Here is a 14,363-nt window from a genome sequence, read left to right as displayed (position 1 = left end):
TAGACCTAACCACATCATCATCATCATTCATCACATAGCATCCCATCATCAAACTATCATCACCATTGACACATTATGCATTGTATTTGATGTCTTTATTGGAATAAAAATAAACGATAAAATAGATAAATGGAAACTAACTACAATTCAATATCTTGTACACCATCCTTTGTCACCAATTTGACGTTGAACTTTGGCATATTGACAATAAATCGAGTCTTGAGTTCATCCAGGCATCGTTGTAACAGTTTCTTGGCTTCCTCTACATTCATGTCGGGTTTATAATAGCGATCCATCAATGATGTACAAAAGTAAGCACCGTATCCTTGAGCTGCAAAAGGTAAAGAGGCCATGGCACCCAAATAATCAATCCAATACAATTCTGATTTTTCAGTTTTAGTATCGTATCCACCCAAAATCATGTTGACGGAATAAGGATGCTAAGAATAATAACAATAATAATAATAAAAAAAAAAAAGATTCAGTAAGTAACTTTTTCCAAGGTACCATTCACCATTCCCAAAGTTACTATATATATATATATAGGGAACTTACTCTGCTTCGAAGTGAATCAGCTATTTCTCGTCGAGTAAAAGTAGCGATTGATTTAGGTGATAGTTCAATACCGTTACGAATGCTATAAAGTTTGATATTGCGTTGGATATATTCGGCAAAATTTACAGTATCGCCTGGTTCACCAGAGTAGAGTAAAACAGTATTGGGACTAAGTTGTCGAGATTTATCTTCTGTACCTTTCATCACAACAATACTACGAGCTGAAACAGTATCAGCAGCAAGTAAAGTAAAATCCTTTCCAGTGATCCCAAATAAGCATTCCATTGTGTTATATTCGTATATATAAGAAGTGTTAAAAAAAAAAAAGAAAAAAAAAGAAATGGGAAGAAGAAGAAAAAAAAAAAAAGGATTAGAAAAGAGCGCGTAAGCAGATAGAGCGTGCGTGGACTCGACGACGACAGCTCAAGAAATAACCCAAGTCCAGTCACAGGGGGAGAATTTTATCGACCGCCATTTTTTTTAAAAAAGAAAAAATGCAAATCTTTTTCCTTTTCTTTACTTATTCTTCTTCATTTGTCGTTATACACAAAAGTAACAACGTCAGGGATTTGAACATTGAATGACAAGATGATTAGATGATAACCAAGAATCGGACCATAGACAGCTTTTGACTTCAGGCACGAACTAATTGGGTATAATAAAGGTATCATATTATAAATGCTAACTCTTTCTCTTGTCTTGTCCCTCTTTATAGACAGCAACCACGATCTATGACGGAAGTATTTATTTTCAGCCTGGATTCTTTGCACCTTAGTTGGAACTAGTTTCTTTTTTTATCACTGGATTCACGTTTTAGCGTTGTACATATACTTTGTGATCTTGATTCAATATTCAGCTTAGACATTCTTCTTATTTATAGTACACTTTTATGCTTTTTAACAATAAAAACCTTATTTGGATTTGAAAGATGATTGAATATTTGATTATTTTCTGTATATGGGTGATGATGATGACGTTCTAAGGAATGATCTTGGGTTTTTACTACATTTTATTAGTGGTCAATCATCTGTCAAACGAAAAATAAAAAGGAAAGGAAGAGACTTCAGGATATGATTTCACTTGATTGGTCGAAACTTTAAATAAAGATACTGGTCCATCTCAGGTGAAAAAAAAAAAAAAAGAAAAATATACATCGTATTGATATAGCCTTCATCTGAGCGTTAAATACAAATCATCATTTTGTTATTGGTAACTGGGAAATATCAAAAAATCGAATAAAAAAAAAAACAGAACTGAAACCTGATCGAGTAAAAAAGAATGAGTGGATAAGACCCGGAATTTCGGGCCGTCAAAGAAAGTTTGGAGGAAATGCTGACTTGCAAAAAAGAAAAAAAAAGGAACCAGTATAAGTGAAAGCATGGAAAAAAAAGAAAACGAAAACAAATGTCTCGTTATTTGGGATTCATAACATCGTAGTTTATATGAATTTGCATAAAGGTTACTAAATATGAGGCTTTATTTAAATTCATTGGCTATAAAAAAAAAATAGATATGATTGTTTCAATAAACGAATATAGAATGATTCCTTTGAGTTTCAATTTCTTTTAGGTATAATTTTCTGCGTTTCTTTTTCAACTCTTGAATGTCAATTTATATTGATTCTATGTTGTACATAATCATGGTCATCATTAGGTCTCACATCAAAAAAAAAAAAAAAAAAAAAAAAAAAAAAAACAACTTTGTCTTTGTTTCTAAAATGGCCCCCGCGAGAAAAATAAAGTATTTTGGAGAAATCAAGTAAACTTTTTTTTTGCGTTGTATAGGATCATCATCATAAGCTTGGGTCCTATTTTTTTTTTTTTCAATGACGTCAAAATTTTTCTCTCCGTTTGAAAGAGTTTCTTTTTCTGTAAAAGACCAACATCCAACGACAAATGATTCACCTTTAATAACAGGGGCATCTTCTAGTAATATCATAGCAACATCTTTGGACAAAATGATACTAATAATCTATGTTAAAAAAAATAATTTCTGTTTTATTTCTTTTTTTTTCTCCCTCCTACGTATGTCCTTTTTCTTTTCTTACCAGTTCTTCCCACCCCCCAGTTTTTTTTTTTTTTTTTTTGATTTCTGGAGAAAAAAAAGAAAGGTGGTCATCCAACGAATCAAATCATCTCCGACGGAATTTGAATTACAGTCACTCAAACGCCTATCCTTTTGTAGAACAATAAAAAAGATAGAATTTTTTTTTTATTTGTCCCTTTTTCTTTCCTTTTCTTTTCTTCCATTTTTTTTTCTTTATTACGCTTCGATGATAATTCGCTACTTGTATGGATTACTAGTAGTAGTATTGTTACCTATTGTAACTGCTACTCCTAAATGGAATACAGGTAAAAAAAAAAGATTTTTTATAAATATTTCTATTTTCTGCAAAAAACTTCAATTTATTTACTATTTTTTTTTCCTAGTCAACGGAAATCAAGTGAACGGATCGGCATGTCCTCTTCCAACATATAACTCTTATCCATGCCCTAAACTTTGTGTATCCAATATCAATCAATGTCCTCCTTCCGTCCGTCCATCTTGTCCTGCTGGTCAAACTTTTTGTATTGATGGAAATTGTCGTGACAGCTGTCCTACTAACCTTGTATCTGAATGTGCATGTCCTGGTCGACCTGATCTTAGTGGACCTACTTATAGCTGTTCTCAACAATATGTAGATATTCCAAACTTTGTCGCAACCAACAAATCTGAACAATCCTATGAATCTTGTGGACAAGCATTAAATATTCAATCTTTACCAAGTTGGAATAGTGCAAATCCTACTGGGATGATGTGGGGTGAATGTCCTACTCCTGATTATGGTCCATTAAACTTCCATGAACCTGTCTTTTTGGCTTATTGGGTTTTCTATGGTTCTTTGGTTGGGTTTTTGATCATTTGGACTTTATACAAGACAACTCGAGAAAAGGTATATGATAAATTTAGTATCAAAGGACAAAAAAAAAAAAAAAAAAAAACAGAAAAATACTTACCATCATTTTATATTACATGTGTTGACTATACTATATATAGGTCATCAAAGCTCAGTACAACAAAGCTTACGAAAAAAGAATGGAACAATATCAAGCTGATGAAAAGTCTCAAGAAAAGGGTGACAAAAAAACTAACAATGCTAATGTAAGTTAATATTTGTTTATTATTTATTTGTTTACTAACATTTTTTAAATTACGTTAGACTGACGACGGTGAAGAAATGGCATCTATTGAACCTGAAGAAGAAATGATTATCAAGGCTTACAAACGTGATTATTTGGGTACTTTTTTCTTTGGATGTTATATCTTACAAACCCTTGGAATGATTGCTTATATGATTGTAATTGTCTATGACTATTATCAAAATTATCTTTGGTTCAAGGGTGTGGCTGTGGTTCAATCATCTACTTTTATTGGCCAATGGTACGTGTTTTTCATCTGGTTCGCCTGTCTTACTATCTTTAAGAGTCGTCTTATGAACTTTTATCGTATCCAGTGTACTTATGCTGAAGGCCAATATGTTCAAGTTGAAAAAGCTGAACCTGGTAAGAAGAAATATATATTTATATATATACAAAAAAAAAAAAAAAAAAAAAAAGGAAAAAATGTTGGACTAATTAGGAAGTGCGGAGATGAATATAAGGAAAGAGCAATATATCAGGTGTTGTAGTACATATGCTAACTTTTTTTGCTTTTCTTTCCTTTTTTTTTTTTTTTTACATAGCCATTATTCTTTTAGAAGATGAAGACAAACTTACTGATACTGTACGATGGTTAGAAGCAAAAGGCAAAAAGTTATTTGGTTTGGATGTTGTAGTCACTACCGCTCCTTTGGAAAAGACTCGTTCTGGAACAAAATACTTCAATTATCAATGTACTCGATTCGTTTATCACCCTGAATCTCAACTCTTCACTCCTCATGACTTCCATTTGGGTGAAACCAATGGTGAACTTGCTCGTTTATCTCAAGGTTTATCTGCTGATGAAGCTGCCAAACGTGAAGAATTGGTTGGTCCTAATTTTATTGAAGTCTATGTACCAAATGTTCCTATGGCCATCCTTCGTGAATTCGCTTCTTTCTTTTATATTTATCAATTTACTGCTTTATGGCTCTTTTACTACTTCGCTTATTGTAAGTTCAAAATAATAATAGTAATAACATAAAAATCACTCATCATTTGTTATTCGTCTATTAGGGCAAGTGGGTGTAGCTGATACTGCTGTCATTTTATTATCTGCTATGGTCAAGGTTACTGTTCGTCTCAAGTCTGAACGTCGTATTAAACAAATGGCTGAATTCACTGACTCTTGTAAAATTCTTCGTGATGGTTCATGGCAAGATATGTCGACTTTTGACTTAGTACCTGGTGATGTCTTTCAAGTTGATGAAGGCAAAACTACTCCTTGTGATGCTGTCGTACTCTCTGGAAACATTGTTGCTGATGAAAGTTCTTTGACTGGTGAACCTTTACCTATTCGAAAATTCCCTCTACGATCTGAAGATCAAACTCCTTATGAACGTATGGGTGCTAGTAAGATTTCTACCATCTTCTCTGGTACCACCATTTCTCAAGCTGAACCCTCGGAAAAGGATAAACCTGTTTGCGCTTTGGTCACACATACTGGTACTAGCACTGATAAAGGTGAATTGGTCAAGAAAATTCTCTTCCCTACTCGTGTCTCTTTTGTTTTTGATGAACAAATCAAGATCGTCATTTTGATTCTATTATGTTGTGGTCTTATCATGCTTGGTCTTGCTATCTGGCTTTATACCAGTGGTACAAGTGCTTGGTTCTATGCAATGTTTGCTATCTGTCAATTGGTTTCCCCTCTACTTCCTGCCGCTTTGGTCGTAGGTCAATCAGTTGCTGCCGGTAGACTTCGTGATAAGAATATCTTTTGTGTTGATCTTCCTCGTATTTTGATGGCTGGCAAGGGTAAGAAATATGTTTTATATTTATATTTATCAATTCTGACCTTTTTTTTTTTTTTTTGATAGTTCAATTATTCTGTTTCGATAAAACAGGTACTTTGACAAAGGAAGGTTTAGAATTCTATGGTGCACAACCTGTCGAAAATGTTAATGATATTGTATACCATCGTGCGAATAATGCTATCCCTAAATTTGATCAACACATTGAAAAGGTGGAAGACATTCCAAGATTGAAACAAATTGCTCTCGCTACTTGTCATGCTGTTACTACTCTCAATGGTCAATTTATCGGTAAGAATTATATATATATATATATATATATATATCAAAATTTGATTTGATGACTTATTTTTTTATATTTTATAATGAAATATAGGAAATCCTGTGGATATTGAAATGTTCCGTTCATCAAAATGGGAACTTCAAAATGAAAAGGAAAATGATGACTATGTTGATACTCTTTTACCTCCTGCAAACACTCCTGGTGGTCAACGTTCTCCTGTCCATGTATTGAAGCGCTTCGAATTTGTCCATGCTCGTATGTCCATGTCTGTCGCAGTACTCGATAGTGCCACCAACAAAGTCCATATTTTTGTCAAAGGTGCTTACGAAAAAATCAAGGATTTGTCTCTCCCTGATTCCATCCCTCATGATTACGATGTTATCACCAACGATCATGCCCGTCATGGTTGCTATGTTTTAGCTCTCGCTCATCGTGAAATCGATTTGGATAAAATAGGTGGTTTACAAGGTTTCCGTCAATGGACTCGTGATCAAATGGAAGAAGAAATCAACTTTATTGGCCTCATCATCTTCAAAAATCAACTCAAACCTGATACTACCGAAAATATTGCTGAACTTAAACGTGGTGCCACTCGTACTATCATGATTACTGGTGATACTGCCTTGACTGGTGTTTATATTGCTCGTCAATGTGGAATGGCTCAATCAAATTCAAAAGTACTCTTAGGTGATTATGACAAACTAGGTGACCGTGTGATCTGGACTGATGTGGATGAACCTGAAAAATTTGCTGATGTTGATGTTGATCAATACTTACTCAATAAAGGTCATACTCCTGTGGAATTAGCGGTTACCGGAAAGGCTTTCCATTGGTTGGTGGATCATGATCTTATTCGCAAGTATCTTTTGGATATTCGTGTCTTTGCTCGTATGACTCCTTCTGGAAAGGTCCAATGTGTTCAACTTCATATGGAACGTGGCATTACTGCTATGACTGGTGATGGTGGAAATGATTGTGGTGCTCTTCGTGCTGCTCATGTTGGTATCGCTATGTCTGATGCAGAAGCTTCCATTGTGTCTCCTTTCAGTACAAGTGTTCGTAGTGTCAAATCTTGTGTGGAACTCATTCGTCAAGGCCGCGCCGCTCTCGCTACCTCTATCACTGGTTATCGCTATCTCGTACTTTATGGACAAGTGATGATGATGCTTAAAGTCTTTACGTTTTATTTCTCTGTAACGTAAGTATTTTTCTGCATATTCTGAACATAGTATGTTAAATCTTCTTTTTTTTTATTTTATTTTTTAAATATATTAGTATGGGACAAAATGTTTGGATTGCTATTGATGTATTCATCACCGTGTTCATGACTATTGCTTTATCAAGATCAAAGGCTGCTGATCGTTTGGAAGGTATTCGTCCTACTGCTCGTCTTTTAGGTCCTCAAACGTTAGCATCTTGTCTTGGACTTGTTGGTATCAACTGGATTTATTTGACTACTGCTTTCTATATGCTTTATCAACAAAGCTTTTTCCGATGCAATGAATTTGATTCGAATGCTGTGGATATCTCCAAATGGTGGCTCCTTGCTGACAACTATGAAGCTGAAGTACTTGCTCTTGTCTGTCTCTTCCAGTTCATTAATAATGCAGCAGTTTTCAACTTTGGTTACAAATTCCGTCAAGCATTCTATCGTAACTATATGCTCGTGTTCTTCTGGCTTTTATACATTGCAATCGTATCATATTGGACTTTGGCACCTCCCAATAGATTTGGCTGTCTCTTCCGTTTCAATTGTGGAACAAAATCAGTTTTGGAGAAATATGGATACCCTATACCACCTACCCATGTAGAAAACTACAATACTCCTCTTGGTATGAATGTAATGCCCACCTATTTCCGATGGCGTCTGTGGGGTCTTTGTGTTGGCAACATGGCTACTGCTTTAGCTTGGGAAAGGGTAAAGAACAAAAAAAAAAAAAAAAAAAAAGAAAGTGAATGGATGGACTAACGTGTTGATTTTTTCTTTTGTATAGTTGGTGATCTTAGGACCTGTCCATGACTGGTTGGCCAAGAAATTCCCTGTGGATCGTCTCAAGGTTGATGTCTAGTCTAGATTATTTTTACCCATCTCCATTTATTTATTATAGAAATTTTGTCTTATTATTCTATTTAATTTTCGATAATAATAATAATAAAAAAAAAGGTGTATATTGTCCTCTGGAGAGACAATACTGTATGAACATATGATGATCCTCTTTTTTTTTATTTTTTTTTTTTGATAAGATATTATTCTTTCTCGACAAAATCACATACATTAATAAAGAAGAATGATAGTCATAGATAGACATGCTTTACTAGGGAGTGCCAAAATTTTTGGGGTAGGATGAGAATAAGAAATCCCTAGAAACATGATGATAAATGTATAATAATGAACTTTTGATTTTATTGCTACAAACAGTGTGATACATAAACGGAACGAATAGTTTATTAAGTAGTCAATGATAACAAAAAAAACCAACTAGGTAACAAATAAATAAATACTAATAATATTAATACTACTACTACTAATAATAAATATAACAATAATCACGATAAAAAAAAAAAAAAGAGCATTGATAGATCAAATATATGATTTGGTGGGATTACATTACAATGCATTGTTGAGATTCTTTTTTCAAAGTGATATTAGTTGGAGTTTGTGATGAATCTTGATCTAGTCGTTGATAGGCCTCTTCATTTCCTTTCATGGCTGCCTTATGATAATACCATTGAGCTTTTTCAAGATCCCGTGGCGTTCCTAAACCGATTTCATAATACCAACTACAAGTAAAAAAAAAAAAAAAATGTATAAGAAAATTAGGATCATTATCTTATATTTTATCTTTACCCTAATAAGAATTCAGCTTCTGATAATTCCAAATCAGCCGCTTTTTGACACCAATAAAAGGCGCTTTCTTCATTGGGTTCCCTTTGTGCTAACCATCCAGATTCATCTGAGAATATTCTTTTTTGTTGTAAATCCTTGTCATCCGTTGGTCCATGTGATCCTCGATTGTTGAGTCGACTAAGTCCCAGCATCCCTTGAGCATCTTCACGTTTGGCTGCTTCGGTATAATGAATATAACATTGTGCGTAATTCACTCCTAAACCATATAATCCATGTTCCAATATATTCCCTAATGCACTATGAGCAGGAGGATATCCAAGATGAACTGCTTTTTCAAAATAAGGGAGAGATGCTAATACACCACCATATTGTTCAACCACTTGTCTATTAAAAAAAAAATTGATGGATTAAACATCTCATCATTCCATTTTTTTTTTCCTTTTTTGCTTTACCTAGGGATTTCTGCTTTTGGATAAGTGTTTGTCAAAATAAGTCCAAACATATATGGTGGTTCAGGACAAGATTCATCAGCATCATTGGTTGCATCATGAAGAAGACTAATGGCCAGAGTCATATTTTGTCGTTGAGAAAGTTCACCATGTAGATAAATCTTGGCCAGTTTCTATTTTTTTTTTTTTAAAAAAAAAAAAAAAAAAAAAGGTATGTTATATCATTTGATATCCTTTCAATTTTTTTTTTCTATTTGTTTCTTACCAAAGTAGCATGTACAACACCTAATTCAGATGCTTTTTTGATACAATGGAGAGCATTTGCATGATCATCGATGGATTCATAATAAAGACCAATTTTGTAAATAGCTTCTCTAATTCCAGCCTTGGCAGCAATGTCGTAAAGTAAAAATGATTTCGCAGGATTCCGAGTAAATCCATACATGCATTCATCCATCCACGTGGCAACGGTAAAGGCTGCATCAGGCATGTGTTCTTTTGCTAGTCGTTTCATCCATCGAATGCCTTCTTCTTCTAAAGCACGTTTCTTGCGTCGATGGCTATTGTTTTCAGGAGGATGTTGTGGATTGCTGCTGATGGTAGAGTAAGGTATTGTATTTGTTGTTGTTGTCACAAAAGAGGAGATGGATGCTGTGGTGGGTGAATGTGGATGTACTGTCGAAATAGATGGTTGTCGTCCTCTTCCAGTGTGAATAGATGATTGTTCCAATGAAGATCGCCGTCCCATTGTCAGATTCATTGGTTGTCGACCAGAGACAAAAGCAGGTGTTGGATTTGTATACAAAGGAGTCGTCTTGTGTTTAGAATGATCAAGAGTATGTTTGGAGACTTGATTCAATTCATGACGCAAACGTTGACTGGCTTCTCCAAAAGAATGTTTGAATGATGATAATTTGTTGTGTTTCGTTTCTCGACCTTGATCATATAATGCTGCAATTTCCAAAAGATACTTGGCATACGTATATTGTACAGTTTTGTCACCTGTTTTCTTGGCCATATCTCGGTATAATCGTAGTGCATCAGGATTGTTGGTTAAACTATAAGAAGCTTTGGCATATTTTGAGAAAGGAGGTACTGGTTGTGATCCACTGGTGAGTTTTCCGTAAGCAAAATCATGATGTTGAGTTTTTGTTGTTGTTGTTGTTGTTGTAGAGACTGTGTTAGTTGGTAACGTATTAGGTAAAAGAGAAGTTTGTGTTGTTCGTTGTTGACGATCCGTATTGGCGTTTGAAATATCATTATTTTGTGTAGTGATATCATCAGGAAAACTGGAAAGTGTATTTCGATCAAATGAGACGAACGAGTTTTGATAGGTGTGAGTTGATGTAGATGGCTGAGGTCGAGGTTGAGATGGTATATTCTTGTCCAAAGTTGTGGAAGGTAAAGGCGAAGTAGGAGTGGCGTTGATGGGAGTGGCTAAAGCTGGCGCAGGTTCAACTGTAGATGCTAATTTGATGTATGATCCCGAAGATGCAGCAGATGAATTGTTGTTTATGGCCACGTGCTTAGGATCATTAGAATCGGATATAAAGTGAGATGAATCAAAAGGAGTCAAGTCAAGTGGTGGTAAGAATCCTGGTTTAGTGATTGTAAATTCGTCCAGAGTTTTTGATTGTCGTCGAATCAGAGTTGGAGTTGGAGGTTTTGTTGATATAATCGTGGATTTAGCGATGGATTGTTTTGGATGTGATACTGATGATGATGATGATTGTACAATAGGCGAAGGTGGAAAGGTTGCAATGGTATTTCTGGTGGGTATAGGTGTTGAAGAAACTTCTTCAAATTGAGAATCAGAAGTAACACCAACTAGTGCATCGTGGTCGAGTACCGAATTTGTTGGCGTAACATCATAATCTGTTGTTGTATCAGTGTTTGTCATAGTAATAACTTGATCGTTCGTTTCTTCTTCGTCACTAGAGTCTTGAGGATCAGGATTAATAACTCGCAAAGTCAATTTTCCAGTAGATATCATAGTATCGTCAATATCAGAATCAACAGAAGTTATGGAAGGAGTACGTGTGTTGCTGTTGGATTTGGCTTTTGATGTTGGTGGTTTGTAACTATGGCGTGATGTGATAGAGAAACCGGAGAAACTTTTGGTAAGTTGACCAATGGTCTTTGGTTTTCGTTGAGATTCATTTCCAGAGAGAAAGGGAAAAATATTTGATTTTGGAGATACTGGACTACTTTCAGCAGTAGCCATGACTGACTATTGTAAAAAGTGAAAAGTAGAAAAGAAAAAGTGAAAAAAAAAAAAAGAAATACAATAAATAAAAAAAAAAAAAAAAGAGAAGAACAACGGAGCTTGAACCTTGAATGTTGTGCCTAAAGATCACAAGCAGGTAAACTTTACCTTTGACAAAAGAAAAAGAAAAGAAAAATCTATCTGATTATCATTTTTCATTCATGCTCTCGATTTATCGAAAAAAAAAAGAGAGAGAGAATCTTCCATCATGATAAGTTTATATATATATATATCACAATATTTTGTACCTCAATTCACATGCTCTCTTTTCCACCAGTAGGGATGAATCAAAAAAAAAAAAAAAAAAAATCCAGTGGGTTTCCATTTCCGCTAACGATTTTTTTTTCTTTCTTTCTTTGGTTTCTCTTAGATTATATATAGATCCCTATGCAACGTTTACGATATGGTCATTCCTTTTTTCGACAATCAATCTTTCTAAATAGTCGGTTTCGTTATGTTCATACTAAGAGTAAACTAATAAGACCTATCAGTGTAGCTCCTATGGTTGATATTACTACACCAGTAAGACCTTAATATAATAAATAAATATCAACGAAACACCAAACTAACTTTCTCTTCTTTTTTTTTTTTTTTTTTGAATCTAGAACTTTTTAGAGTTATTACATATTATATCTGGTGAACGACATGTTTATTATACAGAGATGCATCATGCTCAAGCTATACATCAACATCAATCTCACTTGGATCGCTTTGTAGGTACACCTCGTCCCAATGTTGTTGTCCAACTAGGCGGTTCAGATCCAAAGATCATGGCAACTGCAACTCGATTATTAGAAGACTATGGTTACTCTGAAGTCAATATCAACGTTGGATGTCCTAGTGCTAATGTTCAACATGGAAACTTTGGTGCTGTATTAATGAAAACTCCTGATATTATTGCTGATATCCTAGAAGAGATGAATAAAATGGTCTCTATTCCTGTCACTGTAAAATGTCGTATTGGTGTGGATGATTTGGACTCATTTGACTTTTTTCATGGTTTTGTAAGTTACAAAAATATGGGAAATAGATGGGTTATTTGTTTTTATATTAATATATCTTTATGGTAAGGTTGAAACCTTGATGCAATGCGATCGACCACCTCCTCATCTGATAGTTCATGCAAGAAAATGTATATTGAAAGGATTATCCCCCAAACAAAATAGATCAATACCTCCTCTTAATTATCAGCGTGTTTATGAATTAGCCAAATTATATCCCAATCTTCCTATTACTATCAATGGCGGATTTACTACTACGGAAGACATTAGATCAGCATTAGATCAAGTGGATGGATGTATGATTGGTCGAATAGGTAAAATGTTAGCCTGATGAAAAAAAAAAAAAAAAAAAAGAGAGAGATGTTTCCTAATAAAATCTTTATCTTTTTTTTTTTATTATTATAGTGATGGATTCCCCTCTTTTTCTTCAACATATTGATCATGGTAAGGTTTATAATAATAGGAAAGATGATCACTGATGATCATTTTGTTCATACTGTTATTATTTTGTTTTATATATATATATATATAGATATATATCAGATTCCGAAGGATCAAATCAAAAGTCCAATTGCTATTATTGATGAATATCTAGGTAAAATCAATGATAATAAATAAATAAAAGAATACACTAATGCATATATATATTTGATCAGATTACGCAGATGAACTTTTGTCAAGAAAATTACATCCAAATGAATATGGTCTGCCACCAATCACTCTTCTGACTCGTCCTTTAATGATGCTTTTTAGTGGAAAACAAGGTCGATCATTTCGTCGTGAACTCTTCAATCAATTACAACAATCTAAACAATCATCAAGACCCAAGAATATCCGTCAAATCATTTCTCATACCTTGGATAAGGCTGGCATTCAATGATTTTATTTTCCTCCCCTCCAATATAGACTATAGAATTTCCCTATTTTATTCATTTTGTATAATACACCACTTTTGAACAATAAAGAAACAAAGAGTATATATATATATATATATATATATATAAAGAAGTCTATGATTGCTTTATTTTGATATTTTCCATTTCAATAAGGTAAATAAACTGTACAATAATAAGATGTATGGTGTGTGTGTATGTGTGTAAAAGAGAAGAATACTAATCAAAAAAAATGAAGGTTGTGTGTACTTATGAGATCAATAGAATGGGGTGTATAAAGTCAATTTTTGTTTAGGTCGTATGGTGTACGTGTGTATTTGTGTATGTGCGTTCGTGGGTGTATGTAGGCTTGTATATAAATTCCAAGATATTTCCTTTATTGACCAATCAATGAGATAAATATTTTCTACCTTTCATTCGACGTCTTGCAATCACCCGTCGTCCGTTTTTCTTTGCCATACGTGATAAGAATCCATGTCGTCGTTTACGAACCAAATTGGAGGGTTGATATGTATTGCCATAGGTAACAAATCGCATTTGCATTGGGTTTACAGGAAATATGGGAGACCGGAAAGCACCCAAACTATATCAAGTTAAAGTAAAGTTAATACAAAAATAAACTATTTTTTTTTTTTTTTTTTTTATCTTACGTGGAGTTGAGAATGCTACTGGAACCAGTTAATACTCGAGGTCGAACAAAGTTCATGGTAGAAGTATATGCTGTTGAGGTAGTGGTAGTGTTTACATTAGATGTCAATCGACCACCCAACGATGATAAAAAGTGTCTAAACATAATAGATAATAGAAAGGAACAAAAAGAAGGGAAAAGGTAGGCTAGGGGTTCAAAAAAAAATATACTGTGACGGCGCAAAAAAAAAAAAAAAAAAAATGCTCGCCCAGATTTTCGTTTCCTATTTTGGAATCTGTCTTTTTTTTTTTTTTTCCTTCTTTTATTCTTCTTTTTTTTTTTGTCCGAAAAAGCTTCGCAGATGAAACCAAATACAGATTATAAAATAATACGTAATTTTGTCAAGATTTGAAACAAAAAAAGACATTAGGGATTCTTTATTATGTGTAACTGTATTATTACGATCTGAAGCTATATGACAATCCAAATCAATTCCAATGATCTCCTATA

General features: G+C 34.0%; 5 protein-coding genes across 5 annotated transcripts; 2 read left to right on the top strand and 3 right to left on the bottom strand.

The window, feature by feature from the left end:
- Nucleotides 1-76: 76 nt before the first annotated feature.
- On the bottom strand, nt 77-870 carry BX664DRAFT_280278 (nucleophile aminohydrolase). Its single transcript, XM_051541477.1, has 2 exons — nt 556-870; nt 77-440 (listed from the first exon to the last, which is right to left on the bottom strand). Exons 1-2 carry the CDS (start codon nt 838-840, stop codon nt 141-143), a joined length of 585 nt encoding a protein of 194 aa, XP_051400218.1. The 5' UTR covers nt 841-870; the 3' UTR covers nt 77-140.
- A 1,402-nt stretch (nt 871-2,272) lies between these two features.
- Nucleotides 2,273-7,965, top strand: BX664DRAFT_385874 (uncharacterized protein; the record flags this gene model as incomplete). Its single annotated transcript, XM_051549283.1, has 12 exons — nt 2,273-2,313; nt 2,413-2,483; nt 2,859-2,906; nt 2,985-3,487; nt 3,592-3,696; nt 3,755-4,097; nt 4,277-4,684; nt 4,749-5,489; nt 5,552-5,776; nt 5,862-6,966; nt 7,044-7,686; nt 7,763-7,965. 12 exons carry the CDS (start codon nt 2,273-2,275, stop codon nt 7,835-7,837), a joined length of 4,308 nt encoding a protein of 1,435 aa, XP_051400217.1. The 3' UTR covers nt 7,838-7,965.
- A 406-nt stretch (nt 7,966-8,371) lies between these two features.
- Nucleotides 8,372-10,149, bottom strand: BX664DRAFT_263346 (uncharacterized protein; the record flags this gene model as incomplete). The annotated part of the gene is made up of 5 exons (XM_051540766.1): nt 8,372-8,549; nt 8,617-9,000; nt 9,069-9,238; nt 9,331-9,658; nt 9,869-10,149. Coding segments are annotated over 5 exons (1,341 nt in total), but the record flags the coding sequence as incomplete, so codon positions are not given.
- A 1,683-nt stretch (nt 10,150-11,832) lies between these two features.
- On the top strand, nt 11,833-12,811 carry BX664DRAFT_264195 (tRNA-dihydrouridine synthase; the record flags this gene model as incomplete). Its single annotated transcript, XM_051540805.1, has 4 exons — nt 11,833-11,853; nt 11,937-12,335; nt 12,403-12,646; nt 12,738-12,811. 4 exons carry the CDS (start codon nt 11,833-11,835, stop codon nt 12,809-12,811), a joined length of 738 nt encoding a protein of 245 aa, XP_051400215.1.
- A 529-nt stretch (nt 12,812-13,340) lies between these two features.
- On the bottom strand, nt 13,341-14,021 carry BX664DRAFT_297030 (ribosomal protein L34-domain-containing protein; the record flags this gene model as incomplete). The annotated part of the gene is made up of 2 exons (XM_051542227.1): nt 13,341-13,808; nt 13,876-14,021. The coding sequence occupies 2 exons, from the start codon at nt 14,016-14,018 to the stop codon at nt 13,613-13,615; spliced, it is 339 nt and encodes a 112-aa protein (XP_051400214.1). The 3' UTR covers nt 13,341-13,612.
- Nucleotides 14,022-14,363: the final 342 nt, after the last annotated feature.

Source organism: Halteromyces radiatus (assembly GCF_025201355.1).
Source record: "Halteromyces radiatus strain CBS 162.75 chromosome Unknown BX664scaffold_4, whole genome shotgun sequence".
In the NCBI taxonomy this organism is placed as follows: Eukaryota; Fungi; Mucoromycota; class Mucoromycetes; order Mucorales; family Cunninghamellaceae; genus Halteromyces; species Halteromyces radiatus.
This window is presented reverse-complemented; position numbering and strand designations above follow the sequence as displayed.

Coding starts and splice junctions, on each gene's coding strand:
- BX664DRAFT_280278 (XM_051541477.1), bottom strand. CDS start 840: ATGGAATGCTTATTTGGGATCACTGGAAAGGATTTTACTTTACTTGCT. Junction 441..555: donor CTGATTCACTTCGAAGCAGA/GTAAGTTCCCTA, acceptor TATTATTCTTAG/CATCCTTATTCCGTCAACAT.